The following is a 23,194-nucleotide window of genomic DNA, read 5'->3' as shown; positions in this document are numbered from 1 at the left end:
GGCGGCGGCGGCGGCCGCCCCGATGCGGCGGAAGCAGAAGCGGCTGCTGCAGGTCGTGGCGCTGGCGCTCGCCGCCCTCGTCTTCCTGCCCAACGTGGGGCTCTGGTCCCTGTACCGCGAGCGGCAGCTCGAGGGCGGCGGCGCGGAGGGCGCCGCGGGGGCTCCGGCCGCCGCCGAGGCGCCGGTGAGTGGCGGGGGCGCGGGGGGTGGGTGGTGCCTGGGCGTATGGATATACATCTGTACGTCTATATGTGTGTGCACGTGCGCCCTGCCCTCCCCGTCCCGGGCGGGTGTCTGTGGCGTCCCGTGTGCGAGGGGCTGGTTATGGGGTGCAGGGGGGTCCGGCTCGTGGGGGGCTCCAGGCAGCTGGTTGTGCCGGGGGGGCTCTGCGTGTGCACGAGTGGTTGGGGTGCGGGGGGGGCCCTGCGTGTGCAGGGGGTCTGTGTGTGTGCAGCGGCGGGCTGGGGGTGCAAGGGGGGTTCCATGCACTGTGCCAGGGCACTCGTGGGGGCTGCGTTTGTTGGGGGGCTCCCTGTGTGAGTGGTGCCCGTGGGGCTCCCCCCTGTGCGAGGCAGGACCCGGTGGGGTGCAGGGCACGGGGAGCAGCCGCTCTGCCCCCCGTGGAACCCAAGCCCCCGTAGCAGGGGGCGAGCAGGGCGAGGGGCCCTCATGGGTGCAGGCATTCCCACTGCATCCCCATGGAGCGCTGGAGCCCGCGGGGATACTCCCAGGAGCGGTGGCAGCAGCTGCCCTTACATAAGGAGGGCAGCGGCGCTCGGGTGGCTGCTCCCATGGCCCAGGGTGAGAGGGAAAGGACCCAGGTGAGAGGGAAGCACCGGGACGAGGAGCAGGGGGAGCGGGTGTGGGGGTGCYCTGCATCTCCGGGGAGGGGGTCGCGTTCCTTCCTTCCTTCCTTCCACATACAGGGACCGAGGTCAGCTTGGTTTCGTGTCCCTGCTCAGCAGACAGGTAACGTGGGAGCTCTGCTAAGGCAAGGGGAGTGTGGGGCTGGCGTGCCCTTCCCAAGGGTGCCCTTCCCAAGGGTGCCCTTCCCGCTCCGCTTCTCCCTGCCCGACACTTCTTTGGGCAACTCGCATCAATGGGGACCCGTGTGGGCAGGAAGCGCCTGCAGGAGCTGCGGGTCCCACCAGGCCGATGATCCTGCTCCCAGAGGCAGCCCTTGTCGGAAGGTCCCACCGGGCACCCACCCTGAGCGTCCCGCCGCCCTCGGCTGCCTGCCGTCCTCGTCCTGCCGAGGCGTCAGCAGCATTAGCTGCAGACAAACCCTCGGTTAGCGTGACAGACAGCAGTACTGGGTCGCCCAAATTAGCCGTTTGTAAGCTCGGTTTAGCTGCGTTCCGTTTTGGCTGCATAGCTGCTCTATCGCGCGGTGGTTTGGCTTGGTACCACGAGGAGCGACTGGGACCCGAGAGCCTGGCATGTCGGCGTGCCGCGAGCCTTGCAGCTTCGGCTTTACAAGGCTCTCCTTGTTCAAAGCCACTTAAATTCTTAGTTGTCTAAATCTCTCCCTCTTTGGAGACTTGCCACTGTAACGGCGCTGCAAAGGTGGCAAAACTTAACTGGCAATTTTAGTGTGGAAAGAAAGCGCGTCCTCTGTGGGAGGAAGAGCCGCTCCGAGGTGCAGCTCCTCCTTCCCAGCAGGAAGCACCGCGCGGATGCAGGCGTGGAGCGGGAGCGCGGGCAGGGCTCGTATCGCATCCTTGCAGCTCTGTGCGCCGAGAGGTCGGTCGGTGTCTGCTGCAACGTCTGAATGTGTCCCGATTCCCCAAATGTGCCCAGAATTATCGTTTTTTTAATGTGTATGGTGCTCATTCTGTGCCTGGTGCTGCTGTCTGGCACCTGCGGGTTGGTGGCAAGCAGCAAACCCGCTCTGTGTCACTGTAAAGCCCAGCCTTGTAGCCTGCTGCTCCACAGCTCTGCCTAAGCTGGTGTTAGGGCGAAATGAAGTTCGAGGTAAAATCACAGGCTTTCTGCAGGAGGCTGGTGCATGCTCTGCGGGGCTTCAGAGCTTCCTCACGGTTAGGTCCGTATGGTCTGAAAGCAGGAGCCCCTTACTGGCCTTGCAGAGCCATCCCTGTAAGGTGCCTTTGGGCTGGGGTCGCTGCAGGCCGGGCAGTTCCTACAGGCTCCCATGTGCATGTTTAGTGGCCTTAATACTTAGCAATCTTGTACTGCCCATGCTGTACGTTCTTCTTTACCCTGCGTTTATTTGAAGCAAGACAATGRTCAGTAATTTGAAGCGTCCCTCCATTCATTGACATCTTGAGCAGGGCAGGAAATGTTTGCACAACATCCAGGAAACCTCGAAATAAGACTTGTTTGTGCCCGTGGGAGTTGCAGGGTGTGAGGCTTAATCCTCCAGCCCCATTAACTGGGGTCCACCTGTGRGTGCAGTGGGTCTGGGTTATTATAGAAATAACTTCAGATGAAGCAGAATAAAGATAAAGCCAACTTGTGGGGTTGCTTTTTTGAGGGGTTTGGGTTTTTTTTTAATTGTTGTTAGGGCCTGATCTGCTGGCTGACCGCAGAGGGTTTATTGGGCTTTTCAGATGCGATGGTTACAGGCTCTCTTCCTTGGTCCTGACAGGCATTCATGGGTTTTGTACTTATTGATCAAATTCCAGCTTGTAAATGAATATGCTATTTGTGTCTGCTTGTTCAGTGAAGAGCTGGCTTGTGAATACCAAAACTCTACTTTAAGATGGTAGGAGGCTATCTCACAGAAAGTGATATACATAGCAGTCAGGGAATAGTTTTTCTGGCTTTAATTTGCTTTTTTGTGCCAGCTAATCTTTGAATTGAAGACAGTTCAGATGGAACCCAGAGTTGAGCTTTTCAATGAAATCTCTGTCCAGTCTCATTCTTTCTTTTTGAATGGTGTGTACTGATTTCACTCAGTAATTTTCTCTTTTGGAGCAACTGGAAAAAGGGGAAAGAAGAGTTTTAAGAAGCAGTTGGATTTAGARTGTAAGGAGCAGCTCCAAGGACATAAAGCTGCAATGCAAAGGATTTAAATTTAAATGGCACTAGGAGTTTGTCCAGCTGCATTCCTTGTGCTGCAAGTTGCCTTCAAAACGGCACTAAATCAACACCGGGGATTTTATCTCCTTTAATCTCTSTAGTGCCAAATGCACAAATGCATCAGAAAATTAAGCAATCAGAAGCCGTGTAAATACATTCTAGGAAAAATTATGCTAAACTGTTTCTACAGAAGTGCCTGGGAAGCTAATTGCTTCTGTATTTACATGTTCAGGTGAAACATGATGCTGGCTGGAAATAAGGTWTTGCTTTAATAGCCCCAGGGAGGTCGCTCTGCTGGATTTCTGCCTTTGGGCTCTTCCTGGAGCTTTCCYGGCTCCCAGGAGAAGGGGAGACTTYAAAGGAGCCGATCCTGGGACTCCTCTGGTCCTTGTAGTCACTTGTCATGCGATGGGGACAGGGGGCAACAGCATCGAGGTGCCCAAGTGCTTCTGCTGGCAACCGGCAAGAATGTCACCTCAGGAGCTGCTAGTGCTTTAATTTTATGTTAATGCTTTTATTTATCGCCTACTTTTATTAACCAACCACTGTGCGTTTCTCTGAAYGGACACATAATGCAGACTGAATTTTGTATAGTTTCCTCCTTTTCCACCTTTTCCATAGATATTCAACAGGTCATAAYCCACAGCTGGTGGGGGTAGGAAGAAGCTAGAGGTGAATTCAGTGATTCCTGCTGTATTTTAACCCTTGKCTGTCTGCTGCTGGTGGCCACCATCTACCGAAGCATTTAATGGATGTGTGATCCCACGGTGCCTAGAGCAGTGGGCTAGTGGTTGTGTTGGGGSTAATTCCAGTATTTCCAAGATTCCTAGCGCTGTGATAGCGATATTGCTCTGCATCCCTGGAGCTGGAGCTGTGCTGTGTGCCCCGGCCATCGGGAGGAGCAGGACCCTCACACTGCGAGAGGTCTCAAACCTCAATTTCTCATTCTTTGAATTGCCAGATAAGGTAATTTATTGTAGCAAACTACTTACCTTTCATGCTAAACACTTTATCTGATGTGATGCATGCTTTATAGAGTCGCCCTGTAGCTTGTTGTAGTAATTTGTGCTCTATAAATTCCCTTCACCTGTGATGGAGCTACATAAATCACATAGTTGATTGTGTGGTGCCCTCTGCTGCCAGGACCCTGGAGTGAAGTCAAACGATCCTGTTCATAGGTAGGTGCTGGAGAGAAGCTGTCAACTCGTCAGTGAAAGATGTTTTGCAGGAATGTGCTTCCTGCAAAGGTTCGGGTCAGGAGCTTTGGTTTTAGCAGAAATTAGTCATAATGCTCCCAGGTTGTGCTGCTGGAGAGGTAAGCTGAGCTGTGGCAGGAACAGGGAGCAGTGCCGTGTTGCTTTCCAGACTGGCCTCCAGCTGCTCCTGTCCTCAACAAGCAGTCGTCTTTGCACYGTTGACCCGCAGACAGCTGTGAAGCTGCCAGGGATTGTCAACTTTGTGGTGTTTCTTTGGGTAAAACAGAAGAACCACCGTCACAAGGAGGATGTTTTAGCAGACCTTTTGTGCAGGCCAAGCTGAGGGTGTAGAAGAAGAGCTTGGGAAGTGAGAGGACTCCTTCATGCTCTTTGCTATTCAGAGATCAACAGACTGACCAATTTACCACTTTCCTGGGCAAAGATTTCTCTCCTTGCTCATGCCCTAGACACTATTGGTTGGTCGGAGTTCTGGGACTTGGTTCCTTTCAGACCTTTTGGAGATGCCACGTAGCCAGCTGGGCTTAACAGGTRCTTGTGAGCTGCTTTAAAAGCAGACCTTGAAAAGCTTATCTTGCTATCTCGGTGTAAAGGGCCTGGCAGGTAAGCAGTGAAGTCCAAGCACTGGGGCGGGAGTGACTTATCCCCAGTGTCAGCTGTTCTAGATAAGGTTGATTGTTCCAGTGTGTTTGCGGAGCAAGCAGCTTTTCCTGGGCCAGATAAGAGTGCTGTAGCACCTCTCTGGATTAACAAAATGAGCTTGTTTAGAAGCTGGAAGGAATCCAGTTTCCTTCTCCAGTAGATACTGGTGGGAATCAACGCCTGGAGCACCCAAGTTTTGCTACCATAGTAATGGTTTGTTGGTAAGTTAATCAGAAAATGATTTCTACCAGACTTTTAGCTCGGTGTTGTCATATTCCTGTTTAACTATGTGTTACTAAAAAATAAATAAAGGAACAGTAGTTAACATTCCTATCGCTCTTGTATTTGCTTCTCATTGGAGCCAGCTGTAACTTGGCTTACATTGGATAGGAACAGATCCTGTTGGAGTTAAACATTGAGGAAATTATAACCGGGATGTAAAATGTATCCAGGCACTAGTCTGGTTTCTTTGTAACCTTTTCATATACCAGGCAGCACAGAGGGGTAGTCATGGAAGGGCTCTGTGGAAAGCGAAAAGCTGGCAGGGAAAGTTGGGAGTTGGTAGGAACGATCTGCACCGTTTGCTTGTGCTACCGCTGGAGAAAAATGTGCTGCAGAAATTCATATTGATCCAAAATGGCTTTTTAAAAAAATGTGCAGCCACTACAAAACATGTTTTTTGAGTTTGCTAACGATACTTTCTATCATCTTGAGGACAGAAGAGCTGTCGCTTGTGGGTTTTCATGGGGTGCCCCTTCACCAGGACGTGTTGTACTGAATTTTGCAGCATTGTCTGTCTCGGGGGGCATAAATACCTGTATGAGCAGAACTATGGTGATCTCTACCGTTGTCAGACTCTATGATAACACTTTCTCGAGCGTCCCTCATGTTTGCTGTGTACCAGGCTGTTACTCTGCAGAGTAACGTCAGTGGGTTGTGCTGCTCTAGACTGTTTGGTACCCTGAATACATCACCGTAAATGTGTGATGCTCAGGCACGGGCAGAGGTGGCTTTAGCAGCTTCGTGTTTATAAACTCTCTTAATAACAGTAGTTAGGTACTCTCCAAGTTGAACATACGGATAAGTTTTCTATTCAAGTACCCGTATTAGAAAACTGGAAAAGATCTTTTTTTTATTTGCTCTGGATTGGATTAAAAACAGACTSATGGGATGGGCAGGAAGCAGACATTCGTTATTTAAATAATTATTCATTTAAATAATATTTAAACGATACTAAAATCAGATAAGGGTGGATTGAGTTAAAGCTGAATGGTTGCTCTTTAATAAAGAGCAAAATTAATATTTTGTATGCTTGCTGCTRTTCTGGAATAAAATCCAGTAGTAGCCATTCAGCCTAAATTTGTACTTTGTCTTAAACTGAGTTAATCTCCCAGACAGAAGCATTTCAGTCAATCCTAATGAAGTTAGACCATCCGTGTATTCCCTGTGGGTACAGCTTGGCTGGGAAATTCTCTGCTTCTAGAGAGAATGAAGAAAGATTCCAGTTTGACCTCAGATTCCTGATTGCTCGCAAAACTGGGTGCTACTGGCTGGGATTATTAGCAGTGAATAAAATGTGAATCTGTTTAGTGGATTTCAGAGATTCCTGAGCAAATCCTAATGCTCGAGTCACTTGAAAGAGAATAGCAGTGAGTGTGATGCTCTTCCCCTCTCCAGAATAACACAGTCCCTCTCCACCTCCCTTTCTGAATTTTTATGTTCTCTGTATTTCTCATCATCATTGACATGCCTAAACATTCAAGTTAACCTCTTAAAAGTCAGCTCGTGGTTCTGCCTTGTGAAGGGGCTGGAAGGTCCCACTCGTCCTGCTTATGTTCATGTGAAGCGCCGTGCTCGTGCTGACCTCCCTCTTGCTGTACTTGGTGTGGAGGGTCCTCCCTGCGGCATTTCGTGCTGCCCTGGAGGTGAGTGTCTGTTTTCCTAGCTGTGTTCAGCTTGGAATCAGTGCTGGATAGCAAAGTGTGGGCGGCTTGTCAAACTCTGCCCATTTGGTCACCTTTAAAACTTGTGACAAAAGACTGGAGAAAGCAAGCGATAACTAAATCAATAATGTAGCACAGTAAGTCACCAGGAAGTCCCACTTCTGTTTAAGTGCTTGGTAGAAAATTAACTTCTGTGCCTGAGATCTGTCCTGTGTGCCCCCAAAAATACAGGAAATATGTCACTTGACATTTCTGTTTGTTGTTCATAAACCTATTAAACCTTTAAATCTCATATATAAGGAAGGGACATTTGCCATCTTTTGCTCCTTAGAGTTGCTTTTTAATTCTTCCTAAATAATTAGCTCTTTTCCTTGCCCTTTTCAGTTGCTTCCCTTTCTGTAATCTTAGCTTGAGGGTTCAGAGAGCTCTCCACAGCAGATCTATAATTAAAGCTTTTTAACCACAGCTACAGCAGAGTGGAAGCCAAGCACGAGCACTATCAATACCTAGGGAAAAAAGTTTCCCTTAGTGAAAAAGCTGCTGATTCGGTTACAGCGAAACTCTGCTCTTCCACCCATGAAGTTCCCTCTAATACTCCATGATGCCTTTCCGCTTCGCTCGGTCGCCTTTTAGGTTGATGGCCATTAATGGCACATATTCTATAGCTCACAAGAGGGGAGAAAAAGATTTTGATTTTATTTTTTTCTGCTGCTGCCGTTATCAGCAGGGTCCCTCCTTAGTACACGAGGAAAGCTTGAGGTTGGAGATCGGAGCCAGTTCCGAGCTCTGACTTCCTTGGCACTTGCCTGTGCAAAGCTGCAGTATCTTAACGAGAGTTGTGCTTTAGCTCGGTGTACCCAAGGARGGGAAGATGCAGCATCCAGCAGCTTTTCTGCTTTTGGAGGCCGTGGTGGAAGCGTGTGAACGTGCTAGCACTCAGGTAAGCCAGGAGTGGAACTGCTCACTTTGCTGCAATGCTGCCAAGAACATGTAGACCACCGTGGGTAGGAGCATCACAGCTGTGGGCAGTTAGTAAATTAAAGAGTGGCTGAGAAGCTTAAAATTTGCACTTTAGAGAATGCAGTTTGTGTTTCTGTAGCCTCTGCTTTTCCGTGTTGTTGAGCCATCCTGGAGTGACAAGCAGTTGAACGTACTAATATGGAAAACCCAAACCAGTGGAGTTGGTGCCACTGTCCCCTGTGGGAACAGTGACCCTTTCTCCAGTGAAATAGAAAGTGGAGGAAAGAGGATGGAGCCAGCAAGGGCTTCAGAGCACAGTGGTGCCCAGCACGTGGAGGGGGTCCCTCTCCATGCTTAATCTGTGACCGTCTTTCCCTCTCAAGGTCTTATTAATCTTCCAGCTATAATACTGCTTTCTTCCTGATTAGCACCACAAATAGCTGAAAGTAACTCCCAAAAGCTGTATTTCAAAGCAGAGAGTGCTGGCATCCATCCCTGTTTTGCAGTGAGGTAGTTCATTTCTGCTCAGAATTTCTCCCCTTGACAACTGCATGTATTTCTCACATGTCAGACCTGCCAGATGTGGCCGTGACCTGATGGTTTTCCCCGCTGTAGCTTTCAAATGCAGAACTTGAGCCCTTTTGCCTATTAGGAGGCCCCAGAAYGAGCACTGAAGTCAAAATCCCAGAAAAGCGTCTCAGAAGACTTTGCTCAATGCACGGAAAGAGCAGCTGTTCCCTGAAACAATGTCCAGCCAAGGGCATAAATTTAAAACAAATGTTGAAGTTTTTCTTTTTCCAAGTACAAATTGTTGAGCTTGCAKCTCCGGAAAGCTGCATGTCTGTAAGTGACCCCTGCCTGCTGTGGGCCTTGCACTTGGGGACAGGAACAGCAGCTCTGCAGAGCAGCAGCGAGTGACAGGAACWTTCTGGGTGAGTAAAATGCATGTTCTCACCGGGCTGCTCCGCCTTTCAAAAAACCTGGTTAGACTGAGGCCTTCTTTCTTTGTCRAAGACTGTGTAGGCTTGTCACTGTGTAAGGTATCTTGTGTTCAAAGCCATTTGGGGGTTACTTCATGACATGAGCAACAAAACAGTTTTTTGCCATGATGCCAGGAAAATAAAGGTAGTTTCTTCTTTCTTGGGCATGCTCAGTGTTTCTCTCACTCCAGGTGAAGTCTTGAAGAGAAATGTTTTCCCAGGTCCTTGTAAGCATAAGCTTGTTGCTTAAGTGAACTTCAAGTGAAAAGTTTGAGTGTCCTTAGCATTTAGACCAAAGTTTTCAAAGATGTTCCCTTGGACATCTTTGTGTGTGTTTTTCCCTTGAAAATCAGAGGCTTGGTGACTTTGATCTAGGGTACAATACAAAAATACACACAGCCAAGTCTGGCATCCCATAAGATTGCCTGGGTTTGYTCTTTTTAAGAGTGAGCAACTTCACTTCTGCTGAGGCTGATCTTCATCTTCATGTTGCTTCCTTGAAAAGGACCCTCTTTAAAGACTGAACTTTTAGTTCAGATGATAAAGCAAAACTTATTAGCTTGATAAAGAGAATCAGGACTCCAAAAGGTGCAGAAATATAGATGTAGCTCTGTTGTAAACGTCTTCAGTTAGACAATCAATATACACCATGGTTATTCTGTGGAATAAAAGACCTTCTATGATCATACAGGAGACTTGAAATTTAGCTCATCAGTTCATGTTAGCCACTGCTTAACAGGATTATTCTGTGTGTCAAAAGGTGGACCTTGTGTTTTTACTCTGTCTTATCTACCTTCCAACTAATCTATTTGCCAGGGTTTAGTTTGCAATTTCCTAGTAGTTAGGAATAACCCTTTTCACTTGTGCATATGTTAATTTTGCTGCTCCACCAAACACTTTGGATTCCCACTTCTGTTTTCAAGCTGCATCTTGCTGCACTGGAAATACTTTAAACTCCTATTGACTTTTTTTTTTTTTTTTTTTGCTGTAACGTTCTACCTAAATATTTTATAGCTGATTGAAGGACCTGAACTAGCTTAAGGAAAAAATAAATAAATAAAAATGGGAAAAAATCATCAGAAGTTACAATTAATGGAGAACTCCTTTGGGGAGATGCAGAAGAGRGTAACTGTGTTCTGTGCTTAGCTAAGCATATATATGGTAATTATATATCTTTGTAGTGAAACCTGGTCGGCATTTTCTGTAGTGCATTTAGCATGTGCGAAAGCTGCATCTCCACTACTCAAAGTAGTTATGATTTATCGAAAGATCCCAGACAAAAGATATAAAAAATAGGGCAGCTTTGCACAATTACTGCTAGTGGAAACAATCTTTGTCCTGCCTTCTGTCATGTTGCTTGTCGTACAGATGTTTTAAATTGTGTTATGAAGGATAGCTAATGTTTATCATTCCTGTAACTGAGACTTTCAAGCAGCTCTGTTAAGAAATCCCTCTCCTATCTCAATTTGCAGGTTTCCCGTTTTCTGGCACAGGCAGTGCTCTGACAAGACAGGGATGGCTCCTGTGCTCTCTCCTCCCACGGCAGCAGATGCAGGTAGTTCTTTTGAGGGGCCCTCCCTGCAGTCCTCTTGAGGTACCTGGGACCCTGCCATGCTCTTGGGCTGTGCTCAGTGCTCTGCCAGCCCACCTGAGCAGCAGTCCCTCTCCCCGGGCTCTTAAGCTTGCCTGGTTTCAGCTTTTCTCTCCAGTGGACTTGGTAGATGACTGGTAGGGAGAAGGTCTTTACTCCACCAGGAGGTGGAGGCTGAGGTGTACATGCAGCCTCTGCCTTTTGTTCTCTCCCCCAACAGAGAACAGTTTCAGGTACATACAGCTCTAAAATGAAGTTGCAATTGCAGATTGCAGGGAAAGGCAGTTGTTTCTGTTCCTCGATTCTGGTTGTGCTCTCTGAATGGGCACGTGGGAGATGGGATCTGTCTTATCTGAAACACATGGAGGTGCTGCTCGTATCACCCTTGATCTCAATTGCTGCAGACTGCCTGCACATAAAAGATACCAGGTTGCCTTTCAGCATAGTTCCCTATTTTCTGCAAATGTGAACTTGGGCCAGCTGACTACAGAAAGAGTCCTTGGCAAAGCCAGCTAAAATCTAACAAAGTGTCTCGAACCTCCCAACTATGCCAAGATGCTTTTCCTTGCGTTTTGGACAAAGCCGTTATCAGCACAGAATAGTACTGGTTACCGCGGGCGAAAGGCTGCCTCAAGTTGGGGAAAAAATAATGTGCTTGTGGCTTTCCAAGTGCTCATATTTTATAATAAGAGGCTGCTCGTAGTAGAAATGTGTCTGAGGGGAAGCTGTGAATTGCTGCATGTGAGGAGCGAGCTGATAAATCTGCTCAGTGTTGTCAGCCGTGCAGGAGAACTCAAGTGTTGGCTTAACCCAAAAACCTTAAATATAAAGCTTCCGATTTTTATTTCTTGATATTTGGGCAAAATAACAAGCCCTCGGAAAATTCCTTTTTTACTTGATTTCTACAGGGTGTGAGTTTCCCKGCCTAATACAGTGAAGACTGTTTTGTTATAGTCCTTGGAAACAGAACCTGACAGGCAGGATGTGTCTGTGCTTACGTTGCTCCAGTGACACCACCGCTGCTTTTTTAAAGCACGCCGGAGGAAACGCGCTGTGCTGGAACATATGGCAGTGATTAGTGGGACCGGGGCTGTGGGACAGAATGGTAGAAACGTGGTCGTGTGTAGGAAAAGCTGAATGGGCAAAATGAAAGGAATGTAGTGATTTAAGGTCTGGTTTTATAGTAGGAAGGGAATATAGATTAGTTATCTGTGGTGGGCTAATGTGCTTTCTTGCAAATGAGTTGAGGTTTAAATGAGCAGACAACTTGACACCTTTCTGTGCATGATTCCTATAATTTCCTCATCATTCAGAAGACTCTATTTTTTGCTGTTGGCATCCGTCATTGTGTCTGTAACRTAGGTGTTGGTGCCTGTGTGCTGTGTTTATGCCAGGATGAATAGAAAGTCCAAAAAATGAGGGCCCTAATTACCTAACTGCTTTGCAGGATTTAGGCCCAGGTGGGTTAAGGGATTGGAGTGATCCATGGAAACCAGCAGTGCTCCTTGGAGCAGAGCTCGGTGCCTCTTGACCCGTTGTGGTCCCTGGAGCCGATCACCGGCGATGCCCAGGTGGAACGTGCTGGTGTGACCCAGGTCCTGTGTGCATCACGCAGGACGCCCTTTCCTGGCACGTGGAAGCGTGGTGGGGAGGAGGAGGAGGATGGTGCTGTGCTCTTCCTSAGCCCAACAGCGCTTATGGAATGGGAACTGTGGCCTTGGGGCCTTCCCAAGTGCTTGGGAGCGGTGCAGATGGAATGGCCAAGGGGTGAGATGCCCCATGCTCAACCATGGGGAGCCTGGACATGTCCTGGGCAAAGCTCGTTAACAGAGGTGCCCCTTCCCTGCCCTGCTCTGCAGTTGCTGTCAGGTATGTTGGCAAATGCCTGAATTTGTGCAATGCAAAATGGGAATGCCCTGCTCCCTTTGGTCACAGCTCATCTCTGTATTTGAATTTTGGCAGTGCTTGTTTACGAGAACTGCTTATTTTCTCCTCTAAAATCTTTTGGTTTTGACAGAGGAATGCCATACACCTTGCATTAAGAGTCGTGTGTGGTTAGAGAAGCCAGAGGGCTAGAAAACCGTACATCAGACTTTTGTGTATGGTTGGTGTTTTAATACTGCAGATCTAAAATACAGACTTGGTTTTTGTGTGATGGAATTTGATGACTATTAACCTTTTAAAAAAAGAATGCAAGAAGCTAAGTTATTTCCAATTAAATCTGAGTTACAAAATTGTTCTATCTTGACCTTGCAAGTGCTGTGACTTGTCCTCCCTATCTTTTTTTCTTCCCAGAATTTTTTCCCCACATTTAGCTTTTAAAGCTACTTTAGATCTTTTTTTTTGTGCTAGACTGTAACATTTTTGCTTCTGAGTGACTTGTGAGGTAATTAGAAAGATAGAATTAAATTATCTGGGCCTGTTAAGGGTAAGTGGATTCATGAGAACTGATCTGTATTTCTGCAGCACACAGGAGGCTGTCAGAAATCTGTAAGGAGAAGGTAGAACACCCAAAGGAAAAAAAGTGCTTCTCATAAAGTAAGATCACTTGAAAGCACATTTATTTTTCTTCCCCTATAGTTTTTCCATAGAAAGTGCCTTAAAAAGCAGCTTATTTGAGGGAACCTGTACCAAAAAAGCCTCCSAGGAGTACAATAGTTTGACTTTATATGGTGTCACGAGAACTCCGAGGCTTTCTGAAAGGGACAGCTGGATTTTCCCTGGTGACTGAACCCGGTGTTTAAAGATCTGAGGCATTCTCAGTTTTCTGATGTGCAGAGTGTGTCTCTTGCTTTTGTAATTGCTTTATACTTAAAGCCTCTGGCTCAGAAATGAGATTCCTGGTTATGGTTTCTTCTTCCCTTGCTTGTCAGAGTTGTAAAGGCATCTGACTTTAGATCCTTGACTTTTTTGTCCCTCTTTTCATTCTTTACAATGGTGAGAGGCCTAAACGTTTAAGGAGAGCACCGGCCTACCCCGTTTATGAGTCATAACTTCACAATAAAAGTGTGTCTTCAGCTRAATGTTTTGAAACTCATTGAAGTTCAATTTGTTAACGATGAGTTCACGTATTTGGCTTYATCTGCAGATATAGGTGTATGGTGAAGGGGGAAGATGTTGGATTTGTTTTATTTTTCTTTTCTTTTTAGTGGAGCAATGAATACAAGTGGCTCTTCCAAATGTTGCTGTTCCTTGGCATAGGAAAGGGAATGGCTCCAATCAGAAGACCAGCAGGGAGAAGCTGTTTTCATCTCTCCTCTCCTAGCAGTAGTTAATTAAAGCTAAGTTATTTGAGCATCTTTTTCATTAAGTRTCTCGTATGCTATTAAGGGAAACCCATGCATAGGCTTTGGTAATCTCCTCCATGGGAAGAATGGAAAGGAAAACCGAAGAAAATTTCTTCTTTTTGTAGGCTCTGTCACCTTGATGTGATTGAGTTTGGGCATGTGCTAAGTGCCACTGCATTGTGTAGTTAATGCTGTTCTCCTTTTAGTTTTCTRAAAGACAACAACGTAAAGCCTCTTTCATTCACCATATGTGCAGTCAGATCTTCATTCTGTGGTGCATGCAGGTGGTGAGAAGGGTTTGGGATTCATTAAGGAGGAAATTGGTTCATACACCTGATTTTGTATGAAACCACTGAGWACAAAGCTGCCAGGGCCTATGGAAGTTCTCAGCTTCTCCTCAAATGACGAAGGTGGTTAGTGAAGACCCTGAAAGCTGCTTGGTTATAGAGTACTCTTCGCATTTAATCCAGGGCTTTAATTGCATGTCTGGGCTTGTGAATTTAACACTGAATCTTAGCAACTCTGCTTAGTACCTAATGGTGCTAAATTCTGTGTAACGAGGGGTCTCTCTCCAAAAGATACTAAGACATTTACYGGTGCTTGAAAAAGTAGAGAGGCAACAGCTCTGGTTGCTGGTTTCTTGAAGCTTCTGAGTGTTTTAAGTTTTTCTGTGGTTCAGAGCAATCTGGGCTTGCTTTTGGTTATGCTATGAAAATTGTTTCCTTGTTGGTCTGCAGAATGGCCTGGACAACCAATGGCAAATACACAAGAGATTACTGCACCTTATTTGCCCTATGACAACCTATGGCAAATACACAAGAGATTACTGCACCTTATTTGCCCTATGACAACCTATGGCAAATACACAAGAGATTACTGCGCAATTAAGGCCAAGAGGCAAATAATTTTCCTTTCTTCATCTGTCCTTAGCCAATATCTGATCCCGATTCCAACCAAGCTGGCAAAAAGGGCTGCTTTTGGAAAGAGAGTTGGCAGTAGCCTTAGCGGGGACCAGCTGCCCCCCAGGAGGTTAGCGCTCAGCTGAAGCTAGAAGTGTCCTCTCCTGCTGCCACGTGCCTGGGTTTCTCTTGCGGTCTATTGCGCAAACACTCATCTCGTGTATATATTTAGTGCTGGAACAGGCTGCCAAGAGAGCTTGTGGAGTCTCCCTCTCTGGAGATCTTCTAAACCTGCTTGGACACAATCCTATGCTACATGGTCCAGGTGACCCAGTGTGTGCAGGGGGGTTAGTTAGATGACTTCTAAAAATCCCTTCCAACCTTAAGGATTCTGTGATTCTGTGATTGAAGTGTTTCGATGTTATAGTGCAGCAATTCAGCATCTAGGAGCACTGGGCAGCTTTCTTCTGAGGAGCTGCTGGTGAACAGTGGCAGTCATTTGAATACCAAGCAGGAAAAGCATGGTAACCTCTGTGCTACAGTTTTCAGTTCTGTGGGCTTTTCTTTCTATTGATGAAGAAATACCTGCTGTCTGATATTCAGAATATCAGAATATTCTGAGTCAGAAAATCAGAACTTCAGAAATTTATAACTGAAGTTATAAAAACATCCCAGCAGGGTATAATCTACTCAGAGTAATCTCTGAGGAATTGCACATGCTTGATAAACAGACCGTTTTCAAGGGGGGCATAAGCCTCCTCTAAAGAGTAAAGGGGAGTTTGTCTGGTGTATCCAGACAAAGACCCTTTGGCCATCTAGACTTGATACTGTTTGCTGCTTGCTGGTCGCCGAGGAGGTGCTGTCTGAGCCGTRGATATAATGTGCTCTGCAACATATTTTAGTAGCATATAAGCTCCCTTGACCTAATTCGCTTGCTTTTTTAGTGGGGCATGGATTAGCAGTGGCTTGCCCGTGTAAAAGTAAGCAGCAGTTAATGCTTGTAAGTCAAGTCCTCTAAGTCTGTGATTTGGGTAATGCCAGCTCTGTGGGAAAAACACGGCGAGTTCCTGGAATATCTGTGATGAAGGGGAGGCAGAGGTGCCCCCGGGGCCCAACCCTGGCGGGTTGCATGCGAAGAGCTGGGCTGGGTGGGCTGCCACTGACTGCTGCTTTCCTGCCCTAAGCCAAGGCTGATCCCGGCTCGTAGCCAGGGCAGACTTCCTTGGAAGCCTTAACACATTCCATGGGATTCCAGATTGTTCTGAAAATACTTTCTAAATGCTGTCTTAATTAAAGATTTCTTTAAGTCAGAATTAAGTTATTAAAATGTTCCAGGCATTTTCCAGGAGACTTTGAAAGCATTCCTTTCGGAGCTGATCTATTGCCCGCTATGGGTTGTGGTAACGCTGTACTGCTTGTGGGTTGCAGATAAGTTTAAATGAAGCGTATGTCTCTTTTTTTGCCTTCTTCCTTGCAGCAATTTGCATTTGTGATCCAACATTGCCAGTAAGTCACTCTTCGGGCTTTCGCAGTGCAGTCATTGCAGCTTTCAACAGTAACAGGGAAGGCGTCTAGTGCTCCACATGGGGCATTCCCAAAATCCCACCGTATGTCGGGCCAGACAGTGCTGTGTAAGACAGTGCAATGCACAGGCTAGCAGCTATTTGAGAAGCTTCTCTGCAGTGCCTGGGGCAGTGATGATGCATGATACCTCATGAAAAAACGCACTGCGTGCAGCTTCTGGCAGCTTATACAGCTGTGGTGCTACAAAATTAATATGCTGGTTAGGTGATATGAAGAAAGCAGGGGCTTGAGCGGTGCCTTTTGAAAAGATGATGTGCTCTTGTTGGCTTGCCTTTGTAGGAGACAACTTATTAGTGGGAAGAGGTGGTGTTTCCCATTCTAAGTAATGATTAAAGCACTGAGTCAAAACATTTGAACAGCATGTTATGTGGGTTTTTTTTAATTGTTTTTTATTTTAACACATACTGGTTTGGATGGAGTGTCCTATGGAACTGTGCTGGGATGCAGCTGGGGTGGCAGGAGCAGCCGGCAGCCCTGCCCAGCACGTGCTCTGGCTGCACCAGAGCCAGAGGCTCCAGCACAGGCACGGACACCCGGGCTCTCGGCCGAGGCTCCTGGCTGCAGAGGGAAGGGGTTTTTCCAGACAGGAGGCTGCCTTTGGTGCCGAAATGAGATTTTTTTTTTTTTGTAGTCTTTTACCAAAAAGACTGTGTCAGAGACAAGTTCAATGGCAATATAGCAGAGCCCTTAGCATCGAAGCAGTATTAAGAAAGCTTTGCATCTATTGCGTTTTATTTTTGGAGGGCGCTTTAAATGTGATTTTAAAGAGCTAATAATTCTTTGTGTTCTGGAACAAGGACAGGAGGCAATTCTCGTGGTGCAAACAAGAACTGCACGCTGAGGTCAGACACTAAGCAGCGAAGGTAATTATAAGTGAATGTGTTAATCTATATTCAGCCGAAGAAAAATGCTCCTTTCCTTGGAGATCAGGGTATAAGAGGACTGGTCAAATACATCTCTCCTAATTTTCCTAGGAGATAGGAACCCAAACTGTTGTTTTCAGCCTCTCTGTCACTTTATTTGATAAATTCCTTTGTACAACTCTTAACCTGGAGAAGCTAGTTCTTAGCTCCTCTGTTCCTGCCATGTGCTTGAAAGCATTTTGCATCTTGCCTTGCTTGTGAAACAAGCTTCCTCCAGAGCAGCRTGAATAGAAGGGGATTTAGGGTTGTTCATATTAAAAAGACCTAATGGTTTGAGAGCTGCATCCCTGTTGCTCCTCTTTGACCAGCAGAAGAACAGACATTGATACTGTGAGGAAGATGGGAGGTTAACATGAATCTTGCTCCATTTCACTGCTGTGTGAAGGAAAAAATTCACTTATTTTGAGTTTAGCCAGCAGTGTTTTCTCCTTTYTTTCCCCGTGGATCTGGATGGTGGCCTGGCCTCGAGAACATGGGGCTGCTCTGCAGACAGACCATGGTTCTGGGCCCAGCACTTGCTCTTAGTGCTGGCTGCTCACCCTGGCTTCTGGTTAGGCAAATCAGATCAGCTGGAGCAGCCTTTACAGTGGGGGAAAAACCTGTTTGGGCCAAGGGAACAGAGCAGCCAAGGTGAAGGGAACTGCTGAAACAGCTCCAGTTTTCCAGATGTAGCCTTTTCCCTGGAGAAATCTGCCAAGCGAAATCCCTGCAATGCTTGTCGGACAGATGGACAGTAATTTGGGATGAGCAAGCTCTGCAGTTTAGACAAGATGTGCTGAGGGCTCGTACAGGAGCTCTGCAGGAGAAGGGGGACTGCCCTGGGCAGCCTGTTGGGGTTGCAGTGCTGCAGCCTCATCCCTGTTCTCATTTACCCTGGAGAGGGAATTGGCAGCCCCTCAGTCAGTGCTTTGGCTGCCCTGCCGTTATCAGTGAGTAGTCCTTTGAGATAAATTTCAGCACTCTGGTGTAAGTTACTCTTGGGTGGGGGGAAGATGCATCATTTTGTGCCCACTTAGGGGTGGCAGCCTGGTAAAACAGGAATCCCAGGGAGCAGGAGAAAATGTTCTGGGCGCAGCACTTGGAGCTTTGGCTTCTTGCTGGAAAGACTTTGGCTGTGTGACCTACGGGATCAAACACACATGGATTATGGGAACTGGGGGTCCCATTTTTATGCCTTAAAAGGCCCAAGAAGTCCAATTAGCAGAATTCAATTCATGGAACTTTAAAATTAATGGCAAGTTGCCTTATAAAATATAGATCACTTGAGACTAAGCTAAGAGCAAGCATATGGTCTTGATTTCTTTTTTTCYCCTCCAAACATTGGCACAGTGCTAATGCCAGACAACTTTATTTTCCTTATGCATTATAACCAGCTGCAGATGTTTTAGATGTTATCACTTCTAAATGTCTCCTGGAAAGCAGCAGCTCTAAATATTACATGCAGTGTATTTGGAGAAAATGATGAAAATAAAGTGTTCCATGCCTGAATGCAGAAAACTTTCTTTCTACCCTTGTCCATGGGTTTGATGACTGACAGCGTTTTTTTGTGAGACCTACACAGATGTTAGCAAGGACAAATGCTGCCATAGATGGTCTTACAGATTTGCAGGCCCTCTGTAGCTAATCCTGGAAGAGATCCTTGTTTGTTTGTGCTGCATTGCTTTGAGCTGAACACTTGCCCAGAAGGGCCTTTTCATTGGGATGCAAGATGTTGCTTTGCGTGTTCAAGTGTATGGCACGTTGGGGAAGAGGGACTGGATGTTTATAGATGTGTGCATGTGAAGGCTGACATGAAGGTAGAATAAATAGCTCTTTGGTTGTATATAAACAAGCAGGAAGCACTGAAACTGTGAGATTTCAGATAGGTGGTTGTTGAAAGACACTTGGCAGGGTGGTGAGTTAAGCCCAATTCTTTCAGGTGTGAATTTGACCACTACTGGGACAGGATGAAACTTTCTAGGAATTGCATCATGTGCCCTCTTAAGATTCAGGCAGTATAATCCATTCCCATTTCTTTCTTTTTTTTCTCTTCTCCTCCCTCAGCACTGAAGACACGGGGGGAAATCATAGGCTTTGCTGTAGACACATCATTACAGTGTGACTCAGTATTTAGCAGGCTGTGTTCTCAGCATCATCAAGGACATACTGAAAGGGCAAGTACCAGAAGTTAGACAAGGTAGTAGAAATACTCCTTAGACAGTGAGGTTCCAAATAGGCAACACATCATTTAATTGTTTATACTTAGGTTCCTCAAGTAATGGTCATCATAATTAGGTGGCATGGTGAGGAAGAGSGGAAAGTGGTGCCAAAAGCTTTTCTGGAAGTTTTGAAGAGGAAATGGGGAATGAGCATTAGAAAGCTATTTCAGAGAAAGGTGCATACCTGGTTAATGTTGTATCTGATTTCTGTAGTACAAGATAAGTAAAAGAATCTGCCTGCTCATCCACATTTACCCCCTGAGGAGCCTTCTTTCAGCTTTGAAGTAGCCGTGCTCATAGAAACTTGTCACCTTGTGCTCATAGAAAACTGCAGAGTCTGCCTGGCACTGGGAGACAATTCCAGGAGAAGATTAGAGAGAAGCATCATCAGTGGGTAACTGCTTGAGCAGGGGCTTGCTACTTGCTCGGGGAATCATGGCACGCTGCCCTGCAGCAGGGAGCCGAATCGGGCAAATGCAAGTCTAATGATTTGGATTTTGCTACTTCACATTAGTGTTTAAAACTACTTAGACATAATCCTCCTAGCAAATCGCTCCGTGCTTTGAGACGGCAAATGTTCACAGTTGCACACTGATTTTTTAAGTATGAACTGGTTATGCTGAATTCTTTTGCAGCTGAAGAAAGGCGTTCACTGATGTCTGGCAAAGACAAGTTTTCTTTGCTTTGTTTTGTTTGTATGGGTGAATAAAATGCTTCTTTGTATTGGTAGGCTGCATAAAATGAAACGTTCAGCCAAAGGTTGGGGTTTGATGCTCTTGAGAAGTGTAGTGATGATGTTAAATATGAATATCAAGTACTGCGGGTGAGGAGAGGGGTTCTGCTGACTGCAGGTTGCTGTTGCAGCTACTGGTTACGTGCAATTCATTAGAGGCAGTTTCTTGTCTTGCTAAGCACTACTGAGAAAGTCTCAAGAGTGGAAAGGTACTGCTGATGGCTCATGCCATGGACAAGCAGCACCATGGTCCGTGTGCTCCCATCCCTCATTCTGGCCACATCCTGCGAGTGAGAACGGCAGGCTTGGGCTTAACCCTCCTTTCTCTGGACCTGGACATGCCTTTTTATCCTGTACAACAGCAGAAAGCTTGTTCCTTCCTGCCGCCTGGGCTCTCTTCTGCCAAGATCTGCTGGCTCTCCATCTCCAGAGCTAGCTCTGGTCYAGCTTGCTGGTAGGTCACTAAAGTTATCTCCTTGGTGTGCCATCTTTTGAAGAGCCGTATTCTAAGGGAGAGCATTTCTGAGTAAAAGAAAAGCTAAGTTATCTACTTATTTTTGGAAATATCGATCAGATATGTGAGTTTTTGTGTAGGACACAAGATTGATATGTATATYTTATGTATATGTATATTTTGTGTATATGTATATTTTGTATATACTTGGTAGCTCTGTATTTTGGCTTGCATCCTCTTTAAGGAAGGGAAAATGGCCCTACCTTTGTGGGAGATGAGCAGCACAATGGCTTTTTTTCCCCTTTTAAGGATTTTGGGGTGATTGCTTGTCCCGGTGGCCTAACTGGAATGTTTTGGCCTCTCTGAAACAACTGCTGGTTTTGAAATGCCTGTGAAGGAATTTTGGAGTATTTGTGTTTTTCTTCTTTCCTCCACATCACCATGTCCTATAGATTGTTCATACTTTCCCTTCTTGTTTGAAAGGTTTAGCTTACTGTAATTAGAGCTGTTGTGTAAAATTATTCCAGTTGGTTAGGRTGCATCTTACTGAAGGTGGAGGATTACGCGATCAAGGCTTTTAACTACATGAGCATTGCTTTTTTTGCATGCAATGATCTCGCTGAAGCTTGCAAAGAAGATTATATAAGCAGAACAGTATCACTGCACAGCTATTGTTGTTTAATTGGGATCATCCTCGCCTGTCATTGGGATGAAAATGTTCGCATGCGCTGGATGCAGTTGTGAAAACTAAAATGAATGCTCTTTTAAAAGAAGTTTTATGTAGAGAAGATTGCTCAAATTGCACCAGCTAACTAGATTTGATTGTCTAGAGATGTGAAAATGCTGTGTAATTAAGCAGCCAAAAATGTGTTGAATTTCCCACCTACCAGTAAGTATTTATTGATTCCTTTAGGGCTGCCACGAGGTCTCCCTTCTCTTCACCTGCTTTGAAGGGATTTTTACTGCTTTGGTTCAATAAACCTAAAAGTTAGGGGAAAATGGTGTATACTGCTGCATGAGCGCGTGCAGGAGTGCGAATTTGGGTTTGTTACTRGTAATGCTAGCAGGGATGAAGGGCAAGGGAATTACCTTAATATACTCTCCTCCCTGATGAATGCCAATCCAATAACCGAGCAGTGTGTGTTAAGGAGAGCTCTGGCTTGGACAGTCTCCGCAGCAGAGGCAATTGGATGCTCTTGCCCCCGCTTTGCAGTTGGCTTCCCCCTCTGTTGTGCTGCTAGAGCTCTCCGCGGAGACTAGATCAATGCAGGGAGCTGGGTTCAAAACAAGAGAAAAAGCTTTTAAGCCTGCTTTGTTCCCAAAGAAAACAAATGCGGGATAACACCATAGCTCYGTGTTTTTGCTCTGCTCTGTAGAGGAAAGGGGCTGCTGCTCTGCACTTTCCCTCTGGCTCTGTTCAAAGAATCTGCAAGATCTCATTCCAGCTCCAGCCCATGGAAAACATGTCTGCTTATCAGCCTGAGATTAATTGTACTTGAAAGTACATGGCAGGCTTGGGACTTGTGGGTTTTGTTGGGGGTTTTTTTTGCAGGGGGAGAGGAGAGGGGTAGGAGGCAGGTTTTTGTGGATTTTTGTTTGTTTTGTTTTTAAGTAAGTCTCCTAGATTGCATGTATTGAGAATGTTATTTTTCACTTTTGCTGAGACTGACATGTTGTTCATGCTACAAGATGTCCTTGTCCCAGGAGAGATGGTGGAAATCCACTGCTTTGCAGGCTGCTCCTGAGCAGCAGTCCCAGCTGGGAGGGTCGAACACTGACATTTGTCCAAGCCCTGACTTTTACTCTTTTTGGGATGCTGAATTTGTCTTGCCTCTTCATAGAGTGGTATATTTATGGGAATGCAGAAATATTTCCTATTCTGGGATTGTTGTAGGGAGCCTTTAATACTGACAACTTCTCTTGAAACTTGATTAGCAAGCAATGAAGCAATAGAAAGACCAGATGACCTAAAAATATTCCAGGAGTTGAATGTCTTTTAACAAGAGGTACTAGGAAATAGGTCTGGTTCAAGGCATTTGTGAAGCAATAGCTGGAGAGAAGTAAAGACCACGCTGATAACTTGCTGTGTAAAACCCAGCCTGACTTTGGGCTTGAGAGTTAGACCTGGATCTGGATCCATGTTCCGTGCCTGTCTTAACAGCACAGAATTGAGTCATGTTGTTTGGTCGTGTTGGATGCCTGGCATATTTATGACCCTCTTGTCCTCTTGGCAATAGTGGTAACTTCCACATTGTTGTGTTTTGCCGTTTGCTTGGTTTATACTGTTTTAAAACGCATATCTTATCTCGGAGGCGTCTTGCATGTGCCTGCATCCAAAATTAGAGCTGCGGGATTTAGTCTAGGATTCAGAGCAGCACTCTGGACAAAAGCCAGCCCCGTGCCATGATGCTGCCAGGTCTCACAGGGACAATGTGCCCATGGTGAGGGCACGTGGGGTTGCATTTTGGCGACGGGGCTGAGCGGTGCCTCCTGCTGCTGCTCACCGTGCTCAGTTCTGTGCCTCTCTCTCATGTTTGGCTCCCACTCTTCCTCTTGCAGTTCCTGCTGGAATTAGTCGCTCTTATCCCAGCCTTCCTCTTCCTTGCATCCTCCCTCCAAAATTAGCACTGCAGARATGTTTTCCACAATAGCTAGCTGATTAAACGTTGCAAAATGTTGTAGCTACTCGGAAGCAGTTGCTGGTGCCTTTTTTTTAGTGTCAATTTGCTCTGCGTTAGCTGTCT

The 23,194-nt window shown here is 46.2% G+C and overlaps 1 protein-coding gene across 1 annotated transcript in view; it reads left to right on the top strand.

The window, feature by feature from the left end:
• The first annotated feature begins 22 nt into the window (after positions 1-22).
• The window catches only part of GALNT10 (polypeptide N-acetylgalactosaminyltransferase 10), a 66,626-nt gene continuing 43,454 nt past the window's right edge, over positions 23-23,194 (top strand). The window contains exon 1 of the mRNA XM_026047673.1: positions 23-184. Coding sequence (XP_025903458.1) covers positions 23-184 — 162 coding nt within the window. The remainder of the gene's footprint in view (positions 185-23,194) is intronic.

This window comes from Nothoprocta perdicaria, unplaced genomic scaffold, assembly GCF_003342845.1.
Source record: "Nothoprocta perdicaria isolate Ctin4 unplaced genomic scaffold, notPer1 scaffold_5, whole genome shotgun sequence".
NCBI classification, from domain to species: Eukaryota; Metazoa; Chordata; class Aves; order Tinamiformes; family Tinamidae; genus Nothoprocta; species Nothoprocta perdicaria.
Note: the sequence above shows the minus strand (reverse complement) of the source record. Positions and strands in the feature narration are given on the sequence as shown.